Source organism: Aotus nancymaae, unplaced genomic scaffold (assembly GCF_030222135.1).
Source record: "Aotus nancymaae isolate 86718 unplaced genomic scaffold, 86718_ANA_hifiasm-v0.15.2.pri h1tg000036l, whole genome shotgun sequence".
NCBI lineage: Eukaryota > Metazoa > Chordata > Mammalia > Primates > Aotidae > Aotus > Aotus nancymaae.
Genome location: NW_026988450.1, coordinates 35,566,438 through 35,580,076, shown reverse-complemented (window position 1 = coordinate 35,580,076; position 13,639 = coordinate 35,566,438). Strand labels below are relative to the sequence as shown.

Below are 13,639 nucleotides of genomic sequence, written 5' to 3'. Positions count from 1 at the left end.
TTATATTTGTAATATCTAAACTCTCTAATTTTGTTAAAAATCTATGTGTGCAGACATTCCTCAAAATGTTTTACAGAAAAAAAAAATCTAGGCTAGCATGTGTTTGCCATTCAGTAGTTTTATGAATATCAAAGTATCTGCAAAGAGCAAGAAACCCAGGCAGAGGTGGCCCTAGAACATCCTCTGATATTTGCTCAGCCACAAAAGTTTTGCTAGAATTTATTTTTAGTCAAGCTTTAAAGTTGTCAAGGAATAAAGTGATTCCTAATAATGTTGACAAAGATAAAAGGATATCTCAGAAAAAGTCTACACAGGTTATCTAACCTCATGTTTCCCAAATAAAACCCAGCTGGAAATTTGCTTAATGAGAACAAATATTTGGAGTTTTAATCCCTTACTCAGCATTTGAATGTGATGTTCTTTCCATTGATAGCACGTAGTTATATATATATACGGAAATAAATCTACATGAGAAAATGTGTTTAGACTAGAACCTTCTTTATTTTAGGAAACATTCTCATTTCTTACAATTATTAAAGCATTAATCATTCTAAATTGCATCTGCTTAAGAAGCCTGCCTGACTAGGTTTGCAGCCACGTGCCACAACTTATGAGCTATGTATCTCCAGGCAAGTTACTCAACTGAGACTTCATTTCTTCATCCATCAAAATGGAGAAACACTAATACATGACCATCTCATAAGAGTGAAAATTATTATATGTATTAATACATAAAAAAGAACTTGGAAAAATATCTGGCTCATAGTAAGCACTCAATAATGTTATCTATTAATGTTACTATTACAATATTCTTAGTAATAATATATGCTAATCTGACTATCTGCACACACACTTACCCCATGCCTAGATTACCAACAGCTTGAGGGCAGGTGTTAATCATCTTTATAGCCCCAGAAGTTGACAGAGTATCTAGCCCATTATAGAGTATGCTATTTCTATGTATTAATCTTTTTTCCTTCTGTTTTCAGTTTATACAGTGAATTCTTTATCTTCCCTTGCGTGACTGACCTTCAAAGCACAATCATCTGTACAATCTTGGATGCATCCAAAAAAACTAGTTATCAAATCCTTGCTGAGAAAGACAATGTTTAAAATGAATTATTTGTTTCTCTGAATATTCTAAATGGTACCATTGATCACGTCCTAGCAACAAAGAGAGAGCTGGGTATCTGGAATGCATTGTACTGACCTATTTCCTTCCATCCATAATTACTCTACTGAACTTTATTTGAAAGTGATTCACAGCCTTTATTGGAGGCTCTATTACAAATGCTCCCAGCAAGCTTATTGTGGTGTCTATTGCAAGAATATGAAGTTTTCTACCACTTTACAGAATGGCCTCTTTACTAAGCCCTTCAGGAGATATTTCTGCCTGTTTTAAGACCAACAATGGATCCATTTTTATGGCACAAAAGGCTTACACCTAAATTTGAAGCCCTATTGTGCCAAAGTTTTCATTTTTGTATGAATTCCATTTTATGTCCCCATTCTTGTTTTTCTTTTGTTCCTACCTTCAATTCTTGCTCTTTTGTATTCTACTTTTCCCTGTGAGTACTTTCTGGATACAGTAGCTTTACTAAAAAGAGCTGTGCAGGTTGTATACTGTGCAACTCCAGAGGGCTCCAATCACATTACAGTTTGTGTATGTAACATGTAATCTGTAATCCCACATGATGTGGCAGTCCTGGACAAAGCTTGGAATGGGTGACTGACCAGGGACTATCTGAATATTCTAGCTCTGTCTGAAAAAAAAAATATATATATATATACACACACACACACACAGACATATATATACATATATATACACACATACACACAAATGTATGTTGTATATGCTATTATGTATGTATGTGAAAATGTATGTGTGGGTGTGTGTGTATACTTGTTCCTCACATTTACTGAGTTTTGCATATACAAGTTATCTTACATAGTCTCCAAATATATCATTTCTCCATGACATTCTCACACCTGCTTTTGTTCATTCACTCAACTTTGGCACACTAGTACCCCACTTTGGCACACTAGTACAAACTTTGGCACACTAGTACCCCACTTTGGCATACTAGTACTATTTCTTCTTAAAGATAATCAGAAACCTATAGTAGATACTAAATATGGCCTTGTTTCCTACAGGAGAGTTTAGTAATCTGTTCAGAAACGTAAAAGATGGTAGACTTATCTGGTTCCAAAGCATGTATTCTTTTCACAAAACCATACCATGCTTTAATAATTCTCTTTTTTTCCTCACTTCACTGTGCTGAATACCTGGTAGGCACTTAATAAATACTTACATGATTAGAGTGAAAATCAAAAAAGTATTTGAGTTATTGTCTAAGGTCACAGCAAATAGAGGTGGCTCTAGGATTAGAACCGTTTCTTTGTTTCCTGGTCCATTGCTCTGCTAACTCTATTTTTACCTAGGGACATAATAGCAACCTCAACAATTTGTCCTCCAGCATGGGCTCTTTCAGAAACTCTATGTGGGGTTGGGAATATTTAGACTATTTAATGAGTGAAACTTTCCATGGGTGGAATGCTGGAGAAGCATTTTGTGGACAAGATGAAGAAAAGATCCTATTTTAAACGTTGCTGAAAGAGTTTGGGCAAAATCCATCTGGCAGACAGACTATTTCTTCCGTTCAAAAACTCATCAAGCACTCCAAACGTGTAACCTGTAGGCAAGTTTAATTAAAACTTGAGAAATCTCAAAATAACCTGACATTTAAATATGTTATTTCCGTTCTGTTCTCATAGTCTAACATACATATACAGATATTCTCAGGTTTAAATTAACCTCCCCAATGCCACCCAGCCCTGCATAACTACTGGATTACCCTGTGTCTATGACAACAGGAATGTGAATGAAATAGACTCGTCCAATCATTGTCCTTCAAATATTAACGTCAATTTCATAGAAAGTTAGGGAAAAAGGTAGATAGAAAGCTGAGTAGATGAATGAGTGAAGATATGGTTGTGACAACAGATGACAGATAGTTAGAATGATACATAGACACATAGATGAGGTAAAATTCATTTTTCTTGTCTTCTCTGGCAAAGGTGAAGCTTGCCTTATGAGTACCTTAGGAAAAGACTAAAGTTAGTGTTTTTTCCACAAAGGAAAAAATTGAAATGTGAAATCATTGAGCACATATTTAAAGGTTCCAAATATATACTTTCTGCCTTAGAGGAGGAATTCTATTCTTTTTTTTTTTTTTTTGAGACAAGGTCTCACTCTGTCACCCAGTCTGGAGTGTATCAGTGTGATCACAGTGCTTGCTGCAGCCTCGACCTCCCAGGCTCAAGTGATCCTTCTACCTCAGCCTCCCAAGTAGCTGGGACTACAAGTGTGCACCACAATGCCCAGCTAATTTTTGTATTTTTTGTAATTTTTGTATTTTTTGCCACGTCGCCCATCCTGGTCTCAAACTCCGGGGCTCTAGCAATCTGCCCGCCTCAACCTCCCAAAGTACTGGGATTATATATGTGAGTCACCTTGCAGGGCCTAATTCCATTCTTAAGTAGCCTGGAGAGTCCTGGAGCCTGTCATTAATGCTAGGTGCAGATAAGTGGCCAAGTTTGAAGCCATGGGTGGCCTTACAGTAGTTTCTTCCCACATTTTTCCTTCCTTCTCTGGCTTTGAGCATTTTATATGATTTCATTTTCTCCTTCTCTCTTAGCGTAACAATTATACTTGTTTTTTAAAAATGTTTAATGGTTACTCTAAAGTTTTCAATATGCATTTTAAACTAATCTGAACCTACCTTCACATAACACTGTGCCACTTCACAGGTTGGTGCCTTGCAACAGAATGTTTTCAATTCTTCCCTCTCATTTCAATTCTTATGACATTGCTGTTATTCATTTCACTTATCCATAGGCTATAATTACCAAACACATTACCACTTTATTATTTAAACAGTTATCTTTTAGACTAATTAAGAATGAGAAAAATTGCCAAGCATGGTGGCTCATGCCTGTAATCTCAGCACTTTGTGGGGTCCAGGTGGGCAGATCACCTGAGGTCAGGAGTTTGAGACCAGCCTGGCCAACATGGTGAAAACCTGTCTCTACTAAAAATACAAAAATTAGTCAGTGTGATGATAGATGCCTGCAATCCCAGCTACTCAGGAGGCTGAGGCAGGAGAATCGCTTGAACCTGGGAGGCAGAGGTTGCAGAGAGCTGAGATTGCACAAGAGTGAATGAATGGGTGACAAGAACGAAACTCCATCTCACACAAAAAAAAAAGAATGACAAAGATAAAATATTTTACTTCCATTTATGCCTTTTTAAATGTCCTTCCTTTCTTTATGTAGACCTGAGTTTCTGATCTATATCATTTTCCTTCTCCCTGAAGAACTTAAAATTTTTTTTGCAGGGCAAGCTGCTGGCAATTCATTCCCTCTATTTTTGTTTTTCTGACAGACTTTGTTTCTCCCTTACTTTTGAAGGGTCATTTCACTAAATATAGAATTATAGTTGGTAGTTTTTTCTTGCAACACTTTAAATACTGTATTCCACTCTCTTTCTTGCATGGATTCTAATTTAAAAATTTGCTACAACTCTTATCCTTGGTTCTCTCTATCTTAGGTACCTCCTGCCTCTGGATTCTTTCAAGGTCTTTGGTTTTCTGCAGTTTATGCCCAGAAGTTGGGGTTTTTTGTTTATTTCTTTTGATATTTATCTTGCTTGATGTTCTCCATCTCCCTAGATCTATGATTTGGTATCTGACATTTATTTTAAAAAGTTCTGGGGCTTTTTTTTTTTTTTTTTGAGATAGGTTCTCGCTCTGTTGCCCAGGCTGGAGTGCAGTGGTGCAATCTTGGCTCACTGCAACCTCCACCTCCTGAGCTCAAGCCATTCTCGTCCTCTGCCTCACAAGTAGCTGGGACCACAGGGTGCCACCACGCCCGGCTAAGTTTTTGCATTTTTAGTAGAGATGGAGTTTGATCATGTTGCCCAGGCTGGTCTTGAACTCTGAGCTCAAGTGATCTCACCATCTCGGCCTCCCAAAGTACTGGGATTACATGTTAATCAGGGTTTTAAAATACTCCCTGTCTAATAACGCCAGCATCTGTGTCATATTTCATTCTATTTCTGCTGCTTGCCTTGTTTCTTCCCTTTTAGCATTCCTTATAATTTTTTTGTTGTTTAAAGCTGAAAATTATGTAATAAATATTATGGACTGAAGTAAATAGGCCTTTGGGTGTGACATTTTATGCTAATTTGGCTAGGAATTAGGCTGTGTTTAACATTTGCTATAGCTGCTGGTGCCAGAGGCTTCAGATTCCTCCTAGTTCTGTCTTTGTCTCTCCCCTGTTGACTGAGCTTAGGAAAGCCTAAGTGTAACTTCTCAGAGAGGGTTTGCATCTTGCCGCTGTTTCAGCTGTAAATCCTTAGTATTATATAGGGGCCTTGATGTGGAGGTAAGGCATGGAGAAGGGGAAACAATTTATAATTCTATGATTAAGTTTCAGTTTTTTTGTATGTCCCAATGTTGTGACATTCACAGGAGTTTCTTCACTTTCCATCTCTCTTAGATAAGACAGGAAGGTTTAAAGGGGCTGCATTGGGAAAAAATGTTCTTCCCTCAGGTGGCGCAAGGCTCTGGGAAAGTATTTTTCTCTAAATAGTAGGCCTGTGGTATGGAAAACAGATATGCTCTGGGCATATTTTACAATGATAAATCTTCCCCTCTGCCTGCCAGAGCCAAGAGGGGATCTTCCTTGGCTCTTCACCGTAAGAACCTGATGAGCTTTCTGGTGGTAAATCCCACAGAAGTGTGAGTGACTTTATAACCATGCCCCCCAAGAGTTTCTCACTCTCATATTAGTCCACATTCAGCCTCCAGCAATTCATGAAAAGTAGCATTTAAGCATTCTTACCAGTTTTGACTCCAGGGCCTTCGGCTGCAGTAAGCAGATGTGGCTGTAGTTTTATGGATTCACCTGTCTCTCCAGATTTGGGGGTGGTAGTTTGCCCTGTGACTTCAGTTTTCTGATGGATCCAAGAAAAGTCACTAATTTTTCTATTGTGCAGCTTTTTCTTGTTGTAAGGAGAGGAGAAATGACTTCCAAGCTCTTAACCTGTCAGAGCTAAAACCCTACATTAGTTTTTTAACAATTAACAGCCAACTGGAATGCTCCCTTTTCTGCAACAACAGTAGGAGTTGTTCATACTGTGTAACATAAATCTTCAGGCACAGGGCCCATGCAGCTTCTCCTATCTCATTTCTTCCAGAGGTCAGAGTGTTTTCTCTGTCTTCTCCACCTGTAGAGACTGTTTTTGTTAATGTGATCCTTCTTTCTCAATTTCTAACATTAACTCCAAGGGGTTCAATCTATTGTGTTATCCTCTCAATGCAGACCCTATGGTGTCTTTTTCAAACATTTGAAATGTGGTTTTTCTTGTTCTGTTTTTACAGACCAACCCTTCTTTCTCAGATCATTGGTAATGATAGACGTTTTATTCATTTATCTTACTCATTTCTGTCTTTGTTTATCCCCCCACTCTTTGTTGCTTATTTCTCAAATGCAAAATGCTCTTCTGTGTCCCTCCTTTCTGTGTCCCTCCAAGACATAAAGCCCATAATTCCCTGGCATTCTAGGTGGGAAGATGTATGTGAAGGACTGTATTACAGAGCAGCTTATAACATTGAGAAACAAGATGATTTTGGAGTATAGCAGCAGACGAGATTGGATTCATCTGAGGTGACCAGGGCCTCATGAAGAGCTGGCTTTCACATTTGATGCTGATTGCTGTATCAGTCAGAGCCCAGGTGGGAAACAGACACACTCAAGTGAGGCAATTGAGTAAACTTTAATAAAGGGATTGCTGACAGCAGTGAAGAAAAGTCTAATGGTACCCAACTGACATGGTTTGGCTCTGTCCCCATCAAAATCTCATGTCAAATTGTAATCCCCACATGTTGAGGGAGGAACCTGGTAGGAGGCAACTGGATCGTGGGGGCAGTTTCCACCCATGATTGTCATTATTATCATGATGATGAATGAGTTTCCAGGAAAGCTGATGGTTTTAAAGTGTGGCACTTCCCTCTTTGCTCTCTCTCTCTCTCCTGCTACCATGTAAGATGTGCCCTGCTTCCCTTCACCTTCCACCACGACCGTGAGTTTCCTGAGGCCTCCCCAGTGATGCAGAACTGAGTTAATTAAACCTCCTTTGTTTACAAATTATCCAGTCTCAGGTGTATCTTTTTTTAGCAGGGTGAAAACAGACTACCACACCAACAAGAGGTGGCAATGCATCTCAAATTTAGCAGCAGCAAAGGAACTGTTACTACAGTGAGGCCTGAACAGGAAAAAATGAGAGCATCATTGCCAGAACTCAGCAAGAGTGGTGGGAATTGCACTTCTAGAAGACATCCATGTGTCAGGAGCTGTAGATTTTGGTAGAGAGCTCCAGCCACTGCTAACCTAAAGGTTGACATGGAGATAAATGCTCTGACCCTACTCTCTTCCTGCTTTCTGATTCCCTATTTGTCTTTTCCAAGGGCTGAGCCCAAGCGACGTCAAAGGGCAAGCCTACAGAGGTCAGCTTCCTGGGAAACAAAGGAGCACAGGGAGAGGTGAAAAGTAAATCTGAAGGAGCAAATGAGGGATACCCAGTCCAAAAGGATTCTGCATTCCTGGAATCTAGGATGAAGGATCTGACAGGATACTGACAACCACAAGTCCTTGATTTGTGGGACTTAGAAGTGAGAGTTAGAGACAAAATATATTGAAAACTGAGCCATTTCTGTTGCCACATCTTGACACTCTCTGCACAATCACCTGGACCCTCACCTCTAGGGAATGATTTCTGAAGCAGTATAAGTATTTATAATACTTGCTATTTTTTAAAAGAAATTTCAGTGAAGGAAAAGTGAAACTGGCGCCAAAGACTCACTTTTCTCTCTCACAGCCTTCTAGCAGCAGGAGGAGGAAACCGTCGAACTGCCAATGTTGTGGCCCATGGGTTTGCCAATCTTTTAACTCTAGACAAAAAGACTCTTCAAGAAATTCTAGTGCATTATCCAGATTCTGAAAGGATCCTCATGAAGAAAGCCAGGTACATCCTTTAAAACCCCATCAGAGATGAATGCAGTTGATTTTACTTTGTAAACTCTGAGATAAGGAGAACTGTATTATGATTGTGATAAACTTCATCACAATGAGATATGCTTAATAAACAAAGGTTAATGTAGGTACCCATTGAAACTTCACAGGTTAGGAGAAATTACAGTTTTTCTGGTAGATTTTGCCAGAACTCTCACAGAGTTACCTAAAACAGCTTTTCTCTCCTACCCACAGAGTGCTTTTAAAGCAGAAGGCTAAGACTGCAGAAGCAACCCCTCCAAGAAAAAATCTTGCCTTCCTCTTCCCACCAAAAGAAGAGACACCCAAACTGTTTAAAACTCTCCTAGGAGGCACAGGAAAAGCAAGTCTTGCAAGACTACTCAAATTGAAGCGAGAACAAACAGCTCAGGTAATAAGGCAGAGGGAATGGAGGGCTGTCATGGAGAAGGCCCCAGACTAAGTATATCCACACAAACTCCTACTCTTAATTCCATTTCAGACACTGAGATAATTTGGACTAATCTACTACTAATAATTCCTGCTTTATATATAGCACATTATTATTTAAACTGGTGAATTCCTATATATTATCACATTTAACCCTCACATGATGTTTATAGATGGCCTTAATATACATGTATTTATAAATACGGTTTACTCTCATTTTTCATAGATTATTCACAGATTCTATATTTGTGATTCTACTTACTATAATTTATTTGTAACTTAAAATTGATACGGTGCCTTTGTGGTGGTTTGTGGACAAGAGCAAGCACGGGATGGCAAAACATTGAAGTTGTCCAGTGCATACATTTTCAGTTGAAGTTGAACAAAGAGGCATTTTCCTTTCTTGTTTCAGCTCTTATACTATAAATGAGTGACCCTTTTTGTGCCATGGGTTTCACATTTTTGTGCTTTTTGCGTGTGTTTGATTTTGCTGTTTAAAATAGCCCCCAAGCATAGTCCTAAATACTGTCTAGTGTTCCTAAGTGCCAAAATGCTGTGATGTGCCTTCCAGAGAAAATGTGTATGTTAGATAAACTTCATTCAGGAATTACAGTGCTGATTCCACGAGTTCAATGTAATGAGTCAATAATACATCAAATTAATTAATTGATCAAATTAATAGGGTATCTCTAAAGAAAAACACACATGATAGAAAGTTATATATTAACCAATTGAGAAAAATGTTATGGTTGGAAGCTCATAAGAACCTAATGCTGAATTTTCCCCAGGAGCAATGGTTCAGTATTTGCTAATTTGCTGTTTGTGGAAACTTTATAGAACAAAACTACATGAATAATAAGAATCAACTGTACATATATATAGACATACATATGGATATATAAATAAACCATTTTATCAACATTTCACAAATATTCAATTACTATAAATCACAAATGTTTAAAGCCAGAAAAAACTTTGTAAATTTCATTTAAGCCTTTCATGTTATAGATAAAGAAACTGAAACCCAGATCAAGGAATTTGGATAAGATCATAATTAGTTACAGAGCAGAAAGCTATCACTCAGGTGTTCAGACTTACAGGCCTACACCAAGCTGCCTTTTGATTCCTAGAAAGGTAAAGAAATCAAATGTTATTGTTTTTCTCTTTTTTTGTTTTGTTTTCCATATTTCTTTGATTCTCATAATCAGTCTATGAGGGCAGATACCGAGAAACATACAGAGTGGGATTCAGGTTTTCTGAACCTAGTCATTGTGTTATCTCTAAAACTGTAGAAACGGGTAGCTGTGGACCTTTCGGAAAATGAGTAAAGCACATATTATAAAGTCAGTCATATACAAAAGACTAAACCTTGCCTTTTCCTTTTCCACACACACAACACTGTGGTGAAATGCAGGGATCCAGCATAAACCAAATGCTTAATTTGCATCAGCATAGAAATAGTAATTTGCATTAAAATGTATGGGTGTAAAGAAATATATAAGTAAATGTGTAAAGAATCTCAGCTTTATCAGTGCACATTCACATCCTGGGCAAGCCTTTCTCAAATTGATCCCAAGCATTACCAGTAAAGAGCACAGTGTACCTTTTGCTATGAAATTTCTATAGCTAGTGCTAAACACAATAGATTCAAACATGACAGGTCAAGCACCTGTGGGACAAATGGCAAAGATTGTACTAGGAAAGGGATAAGTTTCTTCCTGAGCTTCTCCCATGAGCTTATGCAAGAGGAAAATTCTACTTTCTACAGTAATTTTATATAGTATTGGTTAATACTTTTTTATTAAAAATAAATATTTAAAATTTTATCTCTACAGAATAAGTAAATATTTAAAAAGCAAAAACAGAGTCCTGAGCACTGAGTCTAATTCAGAGTATAGGGACCAATAGGAAGAGAATTTTTTGGCAGAGACAAAAAAAATGCAATTCAGACTAACACCAAGAGTCAAATGCAACAACAGCTCCATTCTCTAGTATACCAGAAACTTACTTAAATGATAGGCAGAAGCAAAGCAGACATGATTCCTGGATTCACTTAATTCAGACAGTCTGTCTTGGTGGTGATCTTAGTCATTGCCTGCTAATCAAAATCCAATCCAATGTTTTCAATTATAATTTCAATACCAGTTCTTTGTAATTGCTCCTTCTAGAAAAAAGAAAATTTTGAAGGAGGAGAGGAAAAAGAAAATGAAGATAAACAAAAAGAAAATGAAGATAAAGGAAGGGAGCCAGCAGAGAAGCCACTGGACAGGCCTGAATATACAGCAAGTCCTGTTGCAGTGGAAGAAGAGCCCCAGTCAGTTAGAAGGACAGTTTTACCCAGAGGAACTTCCCGTCAATCACTCATCATCAGCATGGCTCCTTCTGCTGAGGGTGGAGAAGAGGTTCTTACTATTGAAGTCAAAGAAAAGGCTAAGCAATAAATGTTTTATTTTCTTTAGATGTGATATAGCTAGTTCCCAAAGAGATTGTACCTAGGATTGTAACTTCAATTAATGAGGGGAAACGACCTTGCTGGGACCCTTGAGAAACCGAAGGCAAATCCCTAGCTTAGTTTCTAGGACTTATCTGAGAGTGTGATTTCATGCAGTGGTAATAAGAAGATTATTAAAAACCATCCCTATTCTCCATTGTCATTAACTTTACGCAATTGCTACATCTTCTAATTGCATGTAGTAAGTTTTCTTTTCCTTTGATTCTTTCCTGATGATATTTTTCTTCCTTCCATTTTTACTAGCTTGCTCTTGCCTGTGATGTGATTCACTAATCTTTTCTCTTAATTTTTATCATGTTTAATTTCTTGTATGCCACTGTTAAGCCTGGCTAATTGTTCTAGGTTTATGGATTTCACCTCTTACATGTAAGGGTTATGAGATTTTAATGCAATAGGCCAAAAATCAGATGATTTTCATTCAAATGAGGATGATGAGTCACTATAATATCAAAAAATCCCCAGCAGCTGAACTGAAGGGAAACAGAGATCATGAAGCCTTCTGAATGAGAAGTCCAATTTTTAAAACAGTCCCCTGAAGAGCAATGTTGGTTGGCAGAACCAGCAAACTGGCAAAATCACATTGCAGGGACATATTGGAAATATTATACCCTTTGCTAAAGAAATAAACTTCAATATTTTCTCTTCTAACCAACTTAAAAGACATCAATCTACCAAATTCATCTGGCTCACGGGACTTGGACTGAAGGATACAGGCTAAAGTGACACTTATTAGAATCTTCCTTAAGCACTTGCTGGAAAAGATATCAGATTGGAACTTCTTGTTTAAAATTAAGGTTTAGTTAAAAAAAAAAAAAGCAATGAGGTTAGGAAGGCAGACTGTACACATGTCAGATTTACATAGCCCCATAATTTGTGGAACCTACATGTATAGCTGTTTACAAAATCTCCAAGTTAATTAAGTGCACTTTAGGAAGTTGCCCTCATGAATTAGCTAGCATTAGCATAATTACCAAAGTTCCATGCTGTGAAGAGGCTACAAAGGCCAGGCTGATGTCGGAAGTAATAATACATAGAGAATTCCATTCTAATACATGCCATTAGTGTATAACATGAGTTCTGTATAATGAGGCTATTTCCAAGTCCCTGAAGATGGTCATTGTAACAGCACTTTGCTGAGAGGGTTTTAACAAATTATTTAGCTGAAAAGCCTACAACATAGATGCATTTAGCAAACCATGTACAAATCAATCACTATAACAAACTGTATCATCTGACAGAGTCACCGTTTGTGAATGTAGTGCTTGAGTATCACAAAATATAACAAGTTTTACAAAAGGATGGTTGGTTTTTTCAAGATTTAAGGGAATACGGACAAATTGTTAAATAGCACTTATTTGAGAAATGGGAGTTTGTATGCAGAAAGAGTGAATGTGTATAAAAAGAGAGATTTAAAGACCCAGAAAGAAAAGGTAGAATAGGGTTGAAGAGTCTGACAGTTGGAAAAGAAAAGGACAAAAGTCTTCAACTTGTGAACAATATGCTTTCCTCTTGAAGGAATGTGCTCTCTTTCCGGGTCCACAAGGGGCTGTAGTTTTAAGGGCAAGAACTTCCCAGTGTCATGCCCACCTCCCGTCTCTCTCCATCGGGAGATTTAACAGTCTGTTTTAATTCTCGTGAGCACGGGAAGAATCAAAAAGTCAATCACTCCAGCGGAAGTTCCAAGGAACTCCTTTCATTGACCAGAGGTCTCGGAGAAGGTGGGGGTTCCTCCCAGGTTAACAGTCCCCTTCTTCCACACCCCTTCGGACTCCATGTCTAGATCCCCTTCCACGAACACTCTCTGGTGGAAGCCTGTCTTCCCCTCCTAAACTCGTCTCTCTCTCTCAATTCCCTTCCACCCAGTGAGGAAGTTGTCTTTCCTCTCCTGGATTCCATCTTTCTGGATTCTCTCACTCAGTGTGAGAGGAGCTTTCTTTTTCTGGATTTCCCCTCTGGAGTCCCCTTCTGCACTCTTCGTGGAAGTTTTCTCTCTTCTTTTTTTCCCTCTTTCTCTACCTAAATAAATGCACTTTCTGCAAAAACTCGGGGGTCCAGTGTTTACTTTGCGAGCGCACCTGGTCCCCTCTCTCATTCTTGAGAGAGCAGGAGACCAAGAACCTTGGAGAAACGTCCTTTCTGGGGAGCTGAGGGCTCCCCTGAACCTCTGAACCCCAACACCTTTACACCTCGTAATTAATTCAAATGATATTAGAATATAACACCATTGCAATTTATGCTCTTCCCCTGGCACTTATTTTCCCTCCCAAGCTATCCTGTTTCAGATAATATCAATTTATTTCCAATCCATCAGACTAATATCTAAGAAAATTCAAGAACTCTTCTATTGTTTATATAGTGCCACCAATTTCTTTTTCTTTTATAATCTTTCTAATTATCCTTTCTTTTTCAGTCCCAGTGCTAACACCCAGTGCATATTTTCTGTTCGATGCGAATAAACATGTACTTTTTACCTATAGTCTGCTCTGGTCACTGGTCTGCCAGGACTTACATGGGACACAATTCAGTCCATAACACTAGTCGTTCTCAGTAATCTTTGCAGTGGTCAAGTGGAGACCTGTTCAT

The 13,639-nt window shown here is 38.3% G+C and overlaps 1 protein-coding gene across 1 annotated transcript in view; it reads left to right on the top strand.

Moving 5' to 3' along the window:
• Positions 1 to 12,905, top strand: part of CNGB3 (cyclic nucleotide gated channel subunit beta 3) — a 161,353-nt gene extending 148,448 nt beyond the window's left edge. Inside the window, exons 16-18 of the mRNA XM_012471030.3 lie at positions 7,943 to 8,089; positions 8,332 to 8,506; positions 10,713 to 12,905. Of these exons, the coding sequence (XP_012326453.2) occupies positions 7,943 to 8,089; positions 8,332 to 8,506; positions 10,713 to 10,985 (595 nt within the window). The 3' untranslated portion in view covers positions 10,986 to 12,905. The remainder of the gene's footprint in view (positions 1 to 7,942; positions 8,090 to 8,331; positions 8,507 to 10,712) is intronic.
• Positions 12,906 to 13,639: the final 734 nt, after the last annotated feature.